At 41.3% G+C, this 18144-nt stretch overlaps 1 protein-coding gene across 2 annotated transcripts; it reads left to right on the top strand.

Moving 5' to 3' along the window:
* The first annotated feature begins 1206 nt into the window (after positions 1 to 1206).
* Positions 1207 to 16538, top strand: LETM2 (leucine zipper and EF-hand containing transmembrane protein 2). 2 transcript variants are annotated; one of them, XM_054566008.1, is made up of 10 exons: positions 1207 to 1253; positions 2487 to 2937; positions 3618 to 3761; positions 8195 to 8332; positions 8769 to 8969; positions 10137 to 10256; positions 12668 to 12781; positions 14655 to 14743; positions 15056 to 15161; positions 15838 to 16538. In XM_054566008.1, the coding sequence occupies exons 1-10, from the start codon at positions 1207 to 1209 to the stop codon at positions 15898 to 15900; spliced, it is 1473 nt and encodes a 490-aa protein (XP_054421983.1). In that variant the 3' UTR covers positions 15901 to 16538. The 2 variants fall into 2 exon arrangements, with proteins under 2 accessions (XP_054421983.1, XP_054421984.1); XM_054566009.1 differs by lacking the exon at positions 3618 to 3761.
* Positions 16539 to 18144: the final 1606 nt, after the last annotated feature.

Below are 18144 nucleotides of genomic sequence, written 5' to 3'. Positions count from 1 at the left end.
CAGCTTCCATTCCCCCTCTTTGCTGCCGCGCCTCTTTTCTCTTCCGTACCCCGCGCCCTGGTTCTCCTCTACCTTCCATAAACTCGGATCGCCAACGAGGTTCGTTGTCCCCATGCCTGCACCACTCCCGCACCAAAATACGAAGAAACACCCCCACACCCCACCACAGTCAACACAGGCCGTCAACACCACGCGCGCAAAAGCCGCCGCGGCCGGAGGAGGGCGAGGGCGCGTTTAGCCTCCTGTCGCCCAGAGCCGGAAGCAAAGGCGTCGCAGGGCCTGCGGCCGGGCGTGCGGGCGTGGGCGGAGCGTTGCGCAGGCGGGGCTCGCCGCCCGGCCCCACCCGCCTCGGAAGTGGTTGCTTGCACCCCGGAGCGAGTGCCGCGAGCTGGGAGCGGACTCACCGCCCGGCGTGGTCAGGACTCCCTCCGCAGGAGAGCGCCCGCTCTTAGCCTGAGTCAGATGTAAAAAGCATTGTTTGAACTCTTGATCAAAATGTCAGCTCTGTGGTTGAGGTTTCTGTCCCCGAGAGACTCTGGTCCTCTTTTCTCAGCGGCAGAGAAGCAGAGTAGACACTACAAGCTATTAAGGCTCCTTGCTGCCCTTGGCTGAAAAGCGCTGTCGGATGGAAGGTTTCTGTAAAGCTTATTTAAAGGTGTAAAGCCCTGTGGAGAATCACTAGCACAGGAAACCGGTTTACCTCCATTTGAACTATTAGTAGATACCATGTATATCTTCACTGCACCTTAAATGAGTACTTCGAATTTTTTAAAGTTTGGGGCAGCTTGGCCAAGGAAGAGGGGCAGGGGAATCCCAGACATTTACTTTCTACCTGTATTTTTCGGCTGCAAGTAAGTGTACCTTGCTCAGCTTCTTCAATACTTGGCAACCACTTAAGTAGATTACTAAGTACTATTGACCAGAAATCAAAATGTCTTTGAAGACTGTACCATCCTGAGCTGCTTTGTTGGGATCTCAAAGTACCATTCTCAAATCCAGGGCTAAAAAAACAATATTCGTGATTGCTGGATGTGAACTCAAAAGAGATTTTACCCCTTGAATAGGCCATGCAAGTATTCTGCCCTTGAAATAGTTAAAAACACTTAGATCCTGAGATACTTAAAATTGATGTTTTTCAAATACTAAATTGTTTACTTACTCCTTCTGCTTAGGTCCCTGTGTTGACTAGTTGAGACAAATATAAGTATGGCCTTCTACAGTTATAATACAGTTTTAGCTATTGCCCGAACAAGGTAAGCCTTGGAACTTCTCTTCTGCCCCCAGTATTTATATGGATTTTATTCTTCCAGATAGAGAAGATATATGTAAAAAGATAGGCTTAGTAGACAAAGCGTTGTTGGTTTTAAATATGTCGGTTTTTTGGAAGCTGACATTTTAATGTATTTAAACTTATCCCAAATTTTGTGTGTGCTTTAGAACTCAGGTTGAGTAATTTTGTAGATATGTAGTACAGGTAAGATACAAGATGTAATGGTTTTAGAATGACACTTCTGTCATTGATGAATGTTACACGAGGCCCTTAGGCGTAAAAAGAAGTGGCTGGCAAACAAGCCAGTCCTAAGGCCTATATCTGCCCCAGCAAGTTCTGTTATCATTTATTACAAAGACTGTTCTCTGAGAACTTAATATATGCTGGATACACTGTATATCTTCTCTTTTAGCCATTCAAAAAATTTTTATCTTGATATACTTCAAAAACAAAGAATGGAAAAAGCTATCTTTTTGCCAAAAGAAGCCTCTTTGCCAGGAACTTTCTTTGCCTAGATAATCATATATTTTTCCAAACAATCTGATGTGCTAGCTTAACCGAAGATTGTGAGCTATTGCAAAAGTAGAACGTAGAAAGCCCTGGCTGGGGTTTTAGGCCCAATTCTAGTTCTTATTCCTAAGGGGGGCGGGGTGTGTGTGTATGTGGTTTTTTTGTTTTTTGTTTTTTAAGAATCTTAGGTGAAGAGCATTTCAGCTGTAAGTACCTCTCATTTGAGGGATTTCATGAGCTAACTACATAGGCAAGGCAGTCCTATATTATTGATTAACCCCCAAACGGACCTTGAAGAACACTCAAACAATATTCTATTGTCAGTAGAATAGCTGAAGACACAAGTCTTCTACCTGTTTTCTGGTAGTAGATTAGAGGGAGAATTTTCAAACATAACCCCTGGCAGGAAGATATTTGCTATTAGACTTTTAAATGAATAGTCTCAGTTTCTAACTTCTAATATAGCCATTATTTTTAGGAATGAACTTATTAATATTTCTCCTAGAGTATATAATTCAACCATAAAGCTTACTGTACTTCAACTGGGATAAAAAGTTATATTTCATTTACGAACGAATAGCATCTGCTTTAAAATACAGGCTTTAAAACTATCGTTTTATTTTAACCAGATACAGTAGCTATTTCTTTAACTTTTAAGTTTTTAATAGTTTATGCTCAGCTCAGAGGATGTTGCTCTTTATTGCAGATTCCCTAGCCATTTTGTCCATCCGACCCGCTCTTATTTCCCATCACTTGCATTTCTTCACTTGCCAGATTCCCATTTAAATAAAACATATATGAAGAACTGTGGAAGCAAGAAGGACTCCTATCTTAATCAGTCAGGCAATAAAGTACTTTACTTACGAACTAGAATAATACAAAAGCTACACACATCAACTTGCTGGCTACAACAGGACCCTGGTAAACCTCAGCTGGAGCAAACCCCCAAAAAGCCACAGGAAACAAGCCCTCAGCCGAGAACAGAAACTTGTACGAAGACTAAGGAAGAAAAGCGATCTTTTAGACAAAAAATTATGGATGAACTTAAATATTATTACAATGGATTCTATTTGCTTTGGACTGACACCAAAGTTGCTGTCAGAATGATTTGGAGGCTGTTGCATGGACAGGTGCTGACCAGACGAGAGAGACGAAGGGTAGGCAAGAATCATATTTAAGAAAGAAAATGTAAAGTTAAAATGAACTATTTAGGAACATAGTTTTAAACTCAACTTAAAATTCATTTAGAAAACCCAAAGTAGCAATAACAACTGATGGTGTGAAGGAGAATTTCTTACTGAGTTTCTTACTTGTCTGCAACTGACCTGCTGTACAACTTTAGGCAAAAATTCTTAAAATTTGTGTGTGTATGTGAGTGTGTATGTGTGAGTATGTGTGTGTGAGTGTGTGTGTGTGTGTGTGTGTGTGTATGTGCCTACGGAATGGTTATAATTGTTCTTTCTAATCTCTCCTAGGAATTGAGAGGTTGCAGGTTCGATCTGTGCATCTGAAATACAAACTGTTGTTAATATATTAAGTATACGCGTTAAAAAATTTTTAGCAGACACTATATTATTAAAGTCCAGACCCTTAGGTTAGATGAAAGCTGCAAGATACCAATAATATGTTTTGATTGTCATAGATTTCCTTGAGGATATCCCATAAATATTACTTCAGAGCTATGACAAAGACGAAAATCCCGCCTTTCCATTTTATAAACAGCTGCAGAATATATCTTGTGTTTTTAACACTTTAAGAGCCAAAGCAGGCTTTTTAGTTTTAGTTCTTTTGGTGCATCCTAAAATAATAAATATTGCATGTGCATTTAATTCTTTAGCTATTGAGGACTTGTGTTGATATCTTCCGCTTGGTTCCATTTATGGTGTTCATAATTGTACCCTTCATGGAATTCTTATTACCAGTGTTTCTGAAACTCTTCCCAGAAATGTTGCCATCAACTTTTGAAAGTGAATCCAAAAAGGTATGTAGGAATTTTTAACTTTAAAAAAATTAACAGGTTTCACTTTTAAGGTTTACAGAAAAACTGAACAGAAAGTACAGAGAATCCCCAGGTACCTCATCCCCGCTTTCTGCCATTATTAACATCTTGCTTTAGTGTGGTACATTGTTAGAGTTGAAAACCAGTATCTATACATTAAAAAGTTCTCTAGACAGTAAAAAGTTTTGCATTTTCTAGAATGTCATATAGTTGGAATCATAAAGTGTGTAGTTTTTTCAGACTAGCTCCTTTTACTTGACAATATGGTTCTTTCCTGACTTCATGCCTCTTGTCTTTCGATCTTGGCATATTATTTTACTGTATGGATGTACCACAGTTTAGTCATTCACCTATTGAAGGACATCTTGGTAGCTTCCAATTTTTGGCAGTTATGAATAAAGCTACTAAAAATATCCATATGCAGGTTTTTGTGTGGACATAGGCTTTCAACACATTTGGGTAAATACCTAGGAGGGCAATTGCTGGATTGGATGGTAAGACTATGTTTAGTTTTGTATGAAATCAACAAACCATCTTCCAAATGGCACCTATGCCATTTGCATTCCCACCAGCAGTGAATGAGAATTTCTGTTGCTCTACATTTTCATCAGCCATTTAGTGTTGTCAGTGCTTGGAGCATTAGCCATTCTAATAAGTGTGCAGTTGTATCTCGTTGGTGTATTAATTTGCAATTCTTTGTTGGCAACTGATGTAGAGCATCTTTTCATATGCGTATTTGCCATCTTGATATCTTTTGGGGGTAGGTACCTGTTCAAATGTTTCTCCACTTGTTACTGGGGTTGTTCATTTTCTTACTGTTGAGATTTAAGAGAGTTCTTTGTATATTTTTGGATGCAAGTTCTTTATTAGATAGGTGTTTGCAAATATTTTCTCCCAGACTGTGCCTTGTCTTTTCATTCTCTTAACCGTGTCTTTTGCAGAGCAAATGTTTTAAATTTTAATGAAATACAACTTGATTTTTTCTTTCTTGGATCGCGCTTTTGGAGTTGTATCTATAAACTCTTGACGAATCCATGGTCACCTAGATTTTGTCCTAGGTGTTTCATAGTTTTGAGTTTTATGTTTGAGTTACATATGATCCATTTTGAGTTAATTTTTTTCCTTAAGAAAAGCCAGCTAACACCTTTATTTTGGGGACGGGGTGAGGTTGCACAGGAGCTCTTGGTGGGATGGGAGCTTCCTCTTCCCCATCACGGGCTTCTGGCTGTGCAGGATGGCAGTGCCGTGAGAAGGTGACCCTGCAGAGATCCAGTTGGTGTTTGTTCTTGCGGATCACATGCTGGATGCTGCCCAGGGTGGTCCCAGCGCTCTTGTTGACAGTGGTCTGCTGGTAGGTGGCCAGCTTTCACTGGCTGGATCTCCCCCTTCATGATGCCCACCACGCCTTTGCCAAGGGTGCCCAGCCCCACACCCGCTGTCCGGCATGAACTAGCCCGTTGTAGCACTGTAGTGGAGGGGGTTGTGGGCCTTCTGAGTGCTGGGTTGGGTGCTGTGCATCTGCTTGTTCCTCTTGATCAGGAAGCTGGAGTAGTTCCTACACCATCCACTGCAGGTGGGCGGACACCGGGGCTGCTCCCTTCCCTGGGGTGGACAGAGTCAGAAAGAGCGAGTATATTTTTAAGAAAGGTGTAACAGCAGTGTCAAAAGTCTTTTTTTTTTCTTTTTTACACATATGGACATCCAGTTTTTCCAGCCCCATTTGTTGATAAACTTACCCTGTCTTCAGTGAACTTTAACTTGTTCTAAACTGTTGAAAAATAAAGCAGACCTAAGTCGACTGTTACTGCAGTGACCAGCTGAACAGCAGGCATGACGTAGTCAGGTACGCAGCCCCTCCTGTGCTATGAGCAGCCTCTGAGAAGGGGCTGTCCTCATCTGATGGTTGCTGTGACGGTGAAGAGCTAGGAAACCGGGGCAGCTCCTTCACTCTCTTTATTCTCGGCACTTTACTAGCCAGTGGTATGAAGACAGGAGCACAATATTGCGAGAGGATAAAGGGGGCAACTTTTTAATCACATTGGGAAGTGTTTCACAGAAGAGGTCTGGGTAGAACCCAGGCTCAGGGTGGTAGAATTTTACCACCGTGTTTGAAAGGCACTCTGGGTAGAAAGAATAGCACTTAAAATGGCTTACCGGTGTCGAAGGGCATGACCAAACCAGAGACCACTCATGAATTCTCTCTGGTTGGAATACAAGGGGGCCAGTGGTAGAAGGTAAGACAAAGTAATATGTTGGATCAAGTTGGGAAGCATCAACCACCCTATGAAATTCAGATTTCACCTTAGACAGTGGTAAATGATGGGAAGTGTATTTCAGCAGGTGGTGGGGAACACAAATAGGTCTGTGTTTTAGAAAAACAATCCTGCTGGCAGGAAGGAGTGAAGGGAGAAGAGCCAAGGGAGGGAAATCAGCTGCAATGTTATTGTAACAGTAAGAGGGAGGGCCAAGCCTAAATTAAGAACGTGGCATTAGAAATAAAAACTGAAGATAGATTTGATATACATTTAAAGGGTAGAATCAAATTGCAGTATATAACTACCTGGCAGTGGTTTAATGTACTTACAATAAAAGTAATTGGGATCTGGAATTACTACCATGGGTTTCTAAGGAAAGTGCAAGTGAATGCAGGAAGGTGAGAGAATAGAGGAAGTGATTTTTCTAAATATTCCTCTTTCTTCAATACCATTTATCCCTGAACATACATATATACACATCATGGGCACAGTCCTAGAAGATACTTTCTTGTTTGTCTTTTTTCCGTGAGAAGAGGCACAGCAAGTGAATGTGAGTTCTAGCTCTCTGTTTACATCAGATCACCACACTTCCCAGTTATACTTTTACATCCATTTTTGGAAGTACTTTATTAGCTTTGGTCACTAGCATTTGTCTCTCCTCTTAGACTGGAAGTTCTAAGAGGGCAGGGATTCGTATCTGTTTTTGCTCATTTTTTCCTCCAGCACCTAGCACAGGGTAGATGCTCAATAAGTGGCCAGACGGATGGATGGATGGATATGGAAAAGGATATAGATGAATGAAATGGATGACTAAATGGGTTCTAGTTCTGGCACTGCCATCGTGTGAGTTTTTTTGCTGAGTATTTTAAGATCTTTTCTAAAAACCAGCGATTGCTATGATTGGGTGACCATTAGAATCTCTTGGGCACCTTAAAAAATATATGTATATATAACATATATATTCCTGTTTCTCCCTACTCCCCTGAGTCCCGACTGTGGTTATTTTGCAAATGCCACCAGACTGCATTTCTAATGATGAACAAAGATTTAGAAATGATGGTCAACATAGTGTCTTAAGAGTGTACACTTAATTCTGTGTCGTGCTTTGTTCATATCTGTGAAAGCAATGAACTCATTGTATTGTAGTACATTGTGTCTGTTTTATATTACTTAAACTATAAGCTAATTTAGCATAGAGTTAATTTCCTAGTTTTCTTGGTTCATGGCCAAAGCAAAATCCAGGGCCACTCAGACCAGGTGTTTGCTCAACTAGCAGTTTAAATGGTTTGCACCAGGTTAAGAAACAGTGTCTCATTTATAAGGAACTCAGACAACCCAAGTGCCTATCAATAGACAAGTGGATAAAGAAGCTATGGTACATATATACAATGGAATATTACTCATCCATGAAAAAGAATGTAATCTTACTGTTTGTGACAGCATATATGGATCTAGAGGGTATTATGCTAAGTAATGTATATAAGTCAGAGAAAGACAAATACCATATTATTTCACTTGTATGTAAAATCTAACGAACAAAATAAATGATCAGACAAAATAGAAACAGACTCATAGGTGCGGAGGGAAAAGGAGTTGAGGGCTGGGTGAAAAGGTAAAGAGATTGAGAAGTACTAGTTGGTAGTTACAGAATAGTCATGGGGATGTAAAGTATTGCATAAGGAATATAGTCACTAATATTGTAATAACTATGTATGGTGCCAGGTGGGTACTTGAAATATCAGGGGGGGCCACTGTATAAAGTATGACTGTCTAACCACTATGCTGTACACCTGAAACTAATACAAAATAGTGTTGAATATAAACTGTAATTGAAACATAAAATTAAACAAATGAAATAGTATCTCATTCTAAATCATGACAAAGCCTACCATTGAGGAGACATTTCAGAGCTATCAAATATTTATGATCATTGTATTAGCGATAAAAAAAAAAGGTAAGATTAAGGAAGTAAGTCGCAAATAGAGGCTACTTTTTATTTGTTCTGGTTCTCACAGAACCCGCTCCATTAGGCCTGAAAATAATATTAATACATTAAGTAGGGATGAACAAGAACAAGGTAATAGTTTATTATCCTTGCATCTTTATCTATCAAGTTGTAATCATGAAGGCTCGATTAACTTTTCCTTTTCTATTATTAAGGAAGAAAAACAGAAAAAGAAAATGGCTGCAAAGTTCGAACTAGCAAAATTTCTTCAAGAAACAGTTACAGAAATGGCAAGGAGGAACAGGGCCAAGCTGGGAGATGCCTCCACACAGTTCTCATCCTATGTCAAACAGGTGTCAGTCTTCGCTATATAATAGTACAAACAACTTCTTGGCTGGGAGTTTTATGAAAAATGCATATCATCATGGGTCTTCCAAATTGTTTACAATCTCTGAATTTGCAAATCTAAGTTATATAGATATGATATTGCAAACATTGATAGTAGTTTGCAGAAATGTCTGTCTTAAAGCAGCCCATGTGCTGAAGACATCGATAACTTCTTGGAGAGAGCAGAATTAGTCAAACTTTTGAACTACTGATATTTCAGTGACTTAAGCCAACTTCATATTTCTTTCTTTACTTCTCTTTGTACCGCAAGGCGCATTTCCAGACCTAAGATACAATCCATAAATGCTTCGATGTGTCTTTCAAATAGTCTGCTGGGAAGGTTAAATTAAGAAGGAAACACATATTAATCATTTAATTGGGCCCTTTTGTCCCACTGCCTAGGTCCAGACAGGCCACAAGCCCAACACAAAGGAGATAGTTCGCTTTTCCAAACTATTTGAGGATCAGCTAACCCTGGGGCACTTAGACCGACCTCAGCTGGTTGCCCTTTGCAAACTGCTGGAACTGCAGTCTTTTGGAACCAACAATTTGCTTCGCTTTCAGCTCCTGATGAAACTGAAGTCTATAAAAGCAGATGATGAAGTAAGAGCGTAGCTCTATCTGTAGAGAATGAGCAAGGCATTAGGAGATACCTTAGGGTGGTTTTGTGATAAAGAGCAGTATCCTTTGTCAGGCCTGTTCATAGACTGGTCCTGGCAAAATGAGCGGTTTAAACAACCATTACCATAACATCTGAACCTCTATTACGCACTTTAGGAGCTATTGTACTGTGACCCATTTTCCTGAGGCAGCCATCATAAGCAGTTAATAATTTCGATGTCTTAGCTGGGGCTAATCTAAAGCAGTTAGGCCCCACCGGGAAGGAACAGCAGCTCAGTAGATTCCTGAGCCTTATTCTGTGGCTCCCCGCCCTCCCCCGCCCCCCACCCTCTGCTGGCAGAGCTGGTGCCAAAGTAAATATCCTGCTGGGTGAGCTGGCCTGGTAAGAAGGGGTGGCAAACCCTAATGCAGGGAGAGAAAGCAGTGCCTGGACGTCTGTAGAAGAAAGGCACCATTTGGACTAGACCTACTAATTAGACTCCTTTAAAGAGCGGAAAGAATCTTTCTTGAATCTGAATCAGCTGCTTTAAAGCATTCTGCCTGAGGGAGCAGGATTCTCAGAACGGAGACTTGTGATCCCACTGGCCCCATTTAGATTTCAGTTGTTGTTTTCAGAACCTCGGAATAAACAACACTGGTCCCAGAAGTATCATAGTTTTGGGTCACACTAGGCAGAAGCTGTGTTATTTATTGAGGGAGTTTTGTGAACCGGGGAGTTGGGGCCATTCCTGGGGTGCTGGGAGGGATAGTGGGGAAAGAACGTCACTGGGACATGCAACAGATGGTACATAGAAAGCCTTTCAAGTGGAATGTTTTCATATGAACCCTAAAGCTGCCATGAAAGGGGAAGAGTAAAGATGTCACAGGCAGGCAAATGCAAACCAAGATAACTAATGTGGTGACGGTGTTGGGGAGAAGTTATGTAAATATGTCTGATAGTATTAATGCCTCTTGGCAGGATTCCTTTCATCTCAACTGCTATACCTTCCTAAGTCACCTTGATTTATAGGCGTCTGGCCTTTGCAGCAGTCAGTGCTGGGGACAAAGTGTGAAAGCCTCAGATCCTGTGTTTCCCCCATTAGTTGGAATTTAGGGATTAAGTAAAATCGGAACCAAAAGATCCAATACCATTCCCTTCATTTCTTTCAGATGATTGCCAAAGAGGGGGTGAGTGCCCTGAATGTGTCGGAATTACAAGCTGCCTGTAGGGCCCGAGGGATGAGATCACTGGGTCTCACTGAGGAACAACTGAGACAGCAGCTCACAGAGGCAAGTGACAGCGTCCCGGGCCCTTTGCACTTAGCTCTCTCTCCTACAATTTGCAGACCTCATTTCGTGATTTCTATCCTGCAAGTGGACCATTTTATCTAATTTGCCTTATGTAATTGAGCAGCAAGATACCAAAGCAGCTAGATCTTTTGACTGAGACAAGGTACTGTATTGGTTTTCTATTGCTGCAGAACAAATGATCACAAATTTAGTGGCTTAATACAACACCCATTTATTAGCTCATGATCCCGGAGGTCAGAGGTGCAGACTGTGTTCCTTTCTGGAGGCAGCCAGAAAGACTCCACTTCCAAGCTCATTCAGTTTGTTGGCTGAAATCAGTTCCTTGCAGCTGCACGACTGAGGTCCTTGTTTCCTCACTGGCTATCAGCCCTGGGCTACTCTCAGTCCTGGAGGCCACCAGCATTCCTGACCTCTAGGTCACCCCCATCTGCAAAGAACATCTCACATGTCAACACTCCACATACTTTAAATCTCAGACTCCCCCCACCGCCCGCCACCCCACTCTTATTTTAATCTCTAGCACCAGATTTAAAGGTCTCATGATTAGATGAGACCTACTCGGATAATCTTCCTGTCTTAAGGCCAACTGCTGTGGGACCTTAATTATATCTGCAAGATCCCTTTATAGCAGCACCTAGATTTGTGTTTGGTTGAATAACTGGGAGAAGGTGTGAGTACATGAGGGAGTGGAAATCTCAGGGCCACCTTAGGATTTTGCCCACCCCAGGCATTGTAAGAGCCTGGGCAAAATCTCTAATACAAGGCCTGATGCCTGTGTGAACCCATCTGGAGGTGTAGCTTTGCCTGCAGCTCACCTGGACTGTTCTCCCTATTAGTGCCCCAAACCAACGTAAAGTGTTAGCTTTGGAAACAGATGTTTAATATTTTCCCTCAGATAATATATTTTAACTAATTTAATGCTTTAAAACAAAGGGAGCACGTCCTATTAAAATTCTCATTCCCATAACTGTAAAAAGTACTATAAAGTGTACACACATTTTTGGAGGGCAGGAGCCATTGTTGTGACTTTGAAACCATGTCAAGTAACTTTTTCCTCTTACATGTTGGACCTGCCCTGGGTGGCAAATGGATGTATTGCAGAGATGTACCAAAATTATTTATTTCTTAAACAGAGAGTATTAAGTGGGTTCAACTGTCAAGTTGCTTTCTTGAAAGTATGTATCATTTTACAATCTCACTACAAGGGAGTGAGGATGCTAAATCCAGCCCTGTGATTTGCCACACTGTGTGTTGTTATTCCAAAAATCCTGTGTTAGAACACAGGCACACATTTCATAGAAAGGAAGATAAAAATAGTAAACGTGAAACACCTTAACTTCATAATAAGGTAAAACTATGAGATATGGCATTTACCTGTTTATGTTGGCAAAGATCCCATTTTGATAACATCCCGTGTCGGCGAGTGTGTGGGGGGAGGGGCCCTCAAGCATTGCTGGTAAAAATTTCCATAGAGGTCTGGCCATATCTTTCCAAATTTTAAAATGCACTTACTTTGACCTAGAAATTTCGCATTTAGGAATTTATCCTATGTTCTTGCACATGTACAAAATGGCATATCTACAAGATGATCCGTTGCAGCACTGTTTGTAACAGCAAAAGATTAGAAACTGCCTAAAATTCATTAGTAGGAATATAATAAAATAAATCATAGCATTTCTATACAGTGGAATCCCTACGGATGTTTAAAAAGGAGCAGCTCTATATCTACTGATATGAGTCAATCTCCAGGATGAAGTATTTCAGTGAAAAAAAGCAAGGACAAAAGTATGTATCTCACTCACCCTTAGTGTAAAGATAGACAAGACATAAATATTGGTATGTGCATAGGATACCTCTGGAAGGTTATATAAAGAGTTGGTACCAGTGGTTGCTTCTAGGGTAGGAAACAGTAGCGAGAGAAGAGGGGCAGGAGACAGGCTTATTTTTGTTGATTTCATCTGACCTTTTGAATTTTATCTCATGCATGTATTATGGATCTAAAAAATATTTTTAAAGCCTGGCCAAGTGGGTCCTACTTGAAAACTTATATCTCGTTCTCAGTTTAATGTTTCTTTGCTTATGAGGGAGGCTGCTTTAATTCTTTAACATCTACTTTGTGTCTAAGAGGAGACACTTCGCTTCTGTGATCCACAACTGGTTTGAGGGTTTGACCGAACGTTCTTTCCCTGGCTCTGAGGGGGCGAGGGCATTGCAGTGCAGCCACCAGCGCAGAAGCTGTCAGGCTGACGTGCTCCGCCCCATTCTGCCCTTAGTTACCAGCAGGCGCCTGGGGAAGCTGTAGAGCCAGGGAGGTAGTAGGTCATCGTGGGTCACCTCCAGTTCTAACGTTTTGTGATTCTGTCATGTTTTATTTCCCTCTCATTCTCCAGTGGCAGGACCTCCACCTGAAGGAGAACGTCCCCCCTTCTCTTTTGCTCCTGTCACGAACCTTCTACCTGATAGACGTGAAGCCAAAGCCAGTTGAGATCCCACTAAGCGGGGAGGTGAGTGACTCAGCTCAGGCAGAATCTGGATTGCCGTAACTTCCCGAACAGGGCTCTCCACAAATGCCTTACTTCCTGTTACAGTGTGTGGAGGTGGGGGCGCATTTCTTTTGGTGTATCTTTTGGGAATTTGGCCCAATTGGCCTTAAAATATTAAAATCACTGTAACTATCTCTAGCTATAGGGCTGTTAGTGCCTTTAATCTCAGCTTGATTTAGGAGTCTCACTAATAGGAGTTCAGTTTGTTCTTTAATTGTGACTCATTAACTATGTCGTCTTCAGACTATTCTCACCACTCTTTCCCCTTTGAGACCGAATGATTCCTGTTCTGTCATGTCTGTTTCATTTCTCCAGGTTCCTATTAATTTTTAAGCAGTGAAAGGCTAATCTAGAATGTAAACTTTTTGTCTTTCTACAACTCATTTTCTTAATCATTTTTTGTTACCTTGACCTCAGCAGCTTTATTTGCCCTGGTATTTTACTGAAGAACCCAGAACTGGCCCAGTCACTGGAGCACCCTGCTCTGGGTCCTTCAGAAAGGGCCTCTCGCCTTTCACTTTTGTGGCTTCGTGTCTAACTCAGGACCTGCATGAGTGAGAAAGGCAAGGACCATTCTAGAACATGCTGCGTATGTGGTTGAGTAGATGAGACTAAATACTCTGGAGTGAGGATCAACCATTTTAAATCTTAGTTATGCTGTTGACTCCTGGGACAAGCCAAGGAAAAATCTTAGGAAGTCCTGCATGCAAAATGCACATCACGAGACACCATCTTGCTTTCCCTTTGCATAGTTCCAGAGACTAATCTGGATTTGGGCTTTGTTCAGGGAGGATTCTAGGGAGACTAGGTAGGAGCAATTTTGAAGCACAGGCCACCTTCTTAAAGGCAGGTTACTGGATTCTTACTCTGTTTGGTCTTCAAGACAGACCAGAGTTATCTGTCATCCTCAGACTGCTCTCAGGAGCAAGGAAATCTGGAATGCAGCACACTGTCCCAGAGCTAAATTTGGGTTCTCAGAATTATTGCAGATGGGCAGAAACTCTTATCCAGATGTTGTTTTCTGGGATGGTTGAGAAAGACCTAGGAATTAAGGACAAAATCACAAACTCCTAGGCATTTTATTGGTTGCTTTAAAAAAAAAAAATCCACATTTTAAAACTTCTATTCTCCACATATACAAAATGAGAACAAGTAGCATGCTAGGTTCTAATAAAAATTTAGAGGCATCAAATAGAATATTCTATAATTTTGGATATATGTAGACCTTTTCCCTCCAAAGCACACAAAGAAATTACTTATATCCAAAAGAGCAGTCATATATTTATATTTCAAATCTAATTAATATAACGCCTAAAGACAGGCTAGCTAGCTGTTCTAAAATACCATGCTCTGCCTCCATTTTCCTTGTGTTGCAGGAACTTCTATTAAGCAGCACCTACCATTTAAATAACTTTTGTCATTTATTATTAGGAACCAACAATGACAAAGATGTCAGCTTTGACTAAATTATATCAATGCTATTAGAAACAAATGAATAATTGGAAAATGGCAACTTTTGTTTATTTTTTGTGTTGAATATGACCGGAATTGGCAAACCAGTAGCTTATTAATGACCAAAGATTGTAAATGCTAGAATCTAATTAGAGTGCAACTTTTGCATATATAGTGTGCTCAAAACTGCAAGATAAATAAATAATACTAAGGTGTTATTTCAGGGACATGCTTTATATGTTACTCATAAAGGGTCTAGTTGGAGGAAGTTAGGGATTTACTGGAAAGCAAATTGTGCTAGAATGCATTGACTACTTACTTTGGAAGTGCTCCTGAATTTCAGGAAGAGCAGAAAGCTTAAATAAAATATTTCCCTCCCTAGTCTCCAGAGATGGATATTCCTATGGAATTACCTACTTTTCCTGAATCTAAAGAAAACCTGGTGGACTTAGCACCTCGACTGAAGGGTACTAAGGACACACTATTACTTTTTATTTGATTAATTAGGTTAAAAAATGAAAGTAAGTTCTGTATGTTTAACTCCCTTAATGAAACTGAACTCCAGTGGTGTTCTTTAATAAGGAATATTTCTTGTACTGCTTGATCTTTTTCTGAGAACATTTAACATTTGGCTGTGTGTAATTAGGTTCCGGATTTTGCCTCCTGAATCCTGTGCCGGAATGTGAAGTAGTTGTTACGCGTTCTTCATAGTCATGGCAGTATGATTGTAGACCTCATGCGTATTGTTTTAAAATCAGTAACCTAACTCTTAGTTCTGATGTTTAAGGATGAAAAATATATGCAACTGCCACCAGTTACATCTTCACCCATGACACCATCCACATCTATTTCATTACCGAAAGGACCTGTCACTTCTGCTAAAGAAGCTGTGAGTATAAGTTAAAAAAAGAAAACCTCTTTCCCTCTAGTTGTTTTTAAGGGCAGTGAGAATCTAGAATTACAACTATTGGAAAATGCTGCACAGTTCTTCCTGTTATCCAAACAGGAAGTTGTAGGCTGAATTTTAGTCATCTTACAACCACTACATTTTTAAAATGCAATTATCCAAAAGTGAAAAAGAAAATAACCAATGAAATTGCAGATCAGACCTAAACATGTTAAGTCTAGAAGCTAATTACAATATAGGCATGTTCTTATTTTCTTTTGTGCCAGATGGAAATAGTTCCCATGTGTTGTATAATTCACACAGGATTCACATCAGGAAATATTATAGGAGAGCAATTTAAACCTTAGGAGAAATGCTTGTGAATAAGAAATTCCTTATCTCTTTTTCCCATTTGGATAAAGAAATTTGGGGCAAGAGCAGAAAGTATGACACAAGTAAACAGAAGAGGGGTCATGGGAGAATTGACCTGTGTAGCGAGTGGCGCTGCTGCCTCCTGAGGACCAAAGCAGCAACCAGTGAATACACGGAGGGGTAAACTGACATCCACAGGCCTGGCTTGCATGTATTTATTAGGATTCAGAAAACCAAAAAGGGGCTCTTAAAGAACTTGCGCATCTAACTGAGACCAGGGCCTAACATCCTTATGTTTTGTACCTAGACGCTCCAGGCCAAATCACAAAAAACCACCCAGAACAGCAAGGCTCGTTCCAAAGGAGCCTAAGGACGACTGGAGGATGCAGCTCAGTCTCTCCAGCTTCCTGCCCTCAGCAGTGGCATTCACGAAGGACCTCCCAGCTATGGCTGTGTCTGGTTCGAGTGGAGGACTAGCCACTTAGTCCTTGGGACAGTCCTTTGAGACCTTGTAAACATTCCAGATGATGTCAGCAGTGAGACCAAGTTCAGACCACTTAGAAAAAGATGACTGCAAAGCCCATTTCCCCTGTACCATTATGTCATCCCACTAAACTTTGTGTAAAGCCCCCTTGCCCCATGTCATTTTTAGCAGCTTCATATTTGTGCCCATGTCCTTGAAGGGGGGGAATTATTTTTGCATAAGGGAACCAGCTTAGCGACTTAGATGGCGCTGCCTCCTATGGCTTGGTAACCTGAGTACGAACTTGAAAACTCCAAAAACCATTGTAAGAGCACCTGACCGACTTTCTCAGAGTGATCCAGCAGGAGGAATAGTTCCTTATGAGATGGAACGGAGACTCCCCAGTAAGGTCTTTCTGGACATAAAGACAACACTTCTTGGGGAATAAAATAGAGAGTTGGACTGGCGGTCAGAAAGGTTTGGCTGCTGCTTGGCTGTTCTGAAACTTCCCCCTCTGGGCCTGCAGGAATCTGGGAAGCTGCCACGATCCTCGCACATATGGCTTTCATTAGCCACCATTTTGCTAGGAAACATAATTAAGGGTTTAAGCCTTCACCATTTGTTTGTGCTGGGTGTGTTTTTCTGGCCTGCTTGTCTTTCACAAACAAGACTATTTGTTAGTCATAGAGGTTGTTAAAGCCTGATATAATCCCTGTGCTACCCACTAACAAATATTATGTTCAGATATTTGTTTGGTGTTTTCTGTATTGTCAATACTGAAAAAAAAAACCAAAACACTGTAGTAGATTGCTATGAAGCTGACCAACAGTCTTCTCCCTTGGGAAGTGCTTAGGAAGGAAAAGGTATTTCAGCCTGTGGGTGATGAAATTAGATTTCTTTACTTGCTGTGAATTTGAAAGCAGTTTACTGGGAATCAGTTCTACTAAGTGAAACAAACACCCTTGTCTGGGATCACCTAAATGAGGACTGTCATCAGCACCTCACAGCAAGGATATGTGCTTTTATAAGCTTCCTAAACCTCCTCTCCACCAGAGGACAAGCCCCACCATGTCCTGCTGATCAGCTCCAGTTCCTTGAGAATAATGAACCCCTACTATACAGCATTCCACGGATCTCACCATTGGCCTGGCAAGGTGATTCATAATAAATTTCCCCACTTTTAAAATAATGGGTGTTTACTTTAATTAGCTCGCGTTTCAAGTGTTGTCTGTGGGAAAGGGATTAGCTACTTGTTGCATCCTGTTTAAGCCGAATGATTCATATGTATTGTTGGGCTACAATCTTTCTGGTTTGTCCTATGTGCAGAGTAGGAATGGTTAGGTCAAGGGGCCCCGGGTCACTTTTGGCCTCAGTTGGCCTCCACCCATTTTTGGTTCATAAACTGGCATCTAAGCCATGACACCTCTGTTCCCATTCTTATGCTAGTAGCTCAGAGAAGTCAAGGTCATTTCCTTGCTCTCATCACTTAGGCCTGGCGGGCGGCTTCCATGATTGTCGGGCCCAGCCGCACGCACGCTGAAGCTGAGTTAATGGTGTTCTGGGAAATGATTAACAACTGCCTTTGGTGGGGGTCGGGGGCCTGATTTGCAGTGTTTGCAGATTCCAGTGATGTAAATGTTCCAACATGGCTGATTTCAAGGTCACTGAACAACAGTTGGGAAAAGATGTACATAATTGGCTCAAGAACCAGTCCCAGCACACTACTGACCGCAGCACCTACCGTAGTAGTAACAGAATTAAATCTCTACTTGTCATGTTCACAAATGCCTCTCTTCTGTGCACCGGAAGTATAAATGATTCTACGTATGTCATGTGGCAACCTAGAAAGAACTTGCCCAAGACCGAGTCTTCTGAACATCTGGGTTCTTGCTGACCTTCCCTCTCCCTGGCTCTCGTCAGCTGAAAGGATGAAGGTTGCTCCAGGTTGCTCCAAAGCTTTCTCCATTCCCCGCTCTCTACTCCTCCCTGCAGATGGGTATACCTTAGCGTGCCAGCAGCTAACAACATCACTAAGTATAATTTTAGGCATTTTCTGAAACCCAACCTGAGTGATTGCGACATCAGACTTGGCCTGTCTTAGACATTGAGAATTCTGCTACAACAGGGGTTGCTGGTGGCACTTGGCATTCA

The sequence above is a fragment of the Pteronotus mesoamericanus genome, unplaced genomic scaffold (genome assembly GCF_021234165.1).
Source record: "Pteronotus mesoamericanus isolate MK-2021 breed Mesoamerican mustached bat unplaced genomic scaffold, CSHL_Meso_final contig_169, whole genome shotgun sequence".
NCBI classification, from domain to species: domain Eukaryota; kingdom Metazoa; phylum Chordata; class Mammalia; order Chiroptera; family Mormoopidae; genus Pteronotus; species Pteronotus mesoamericanus.
This window is presented reverse-complemented; position numbering and strand designations above follow the sequence as displayed.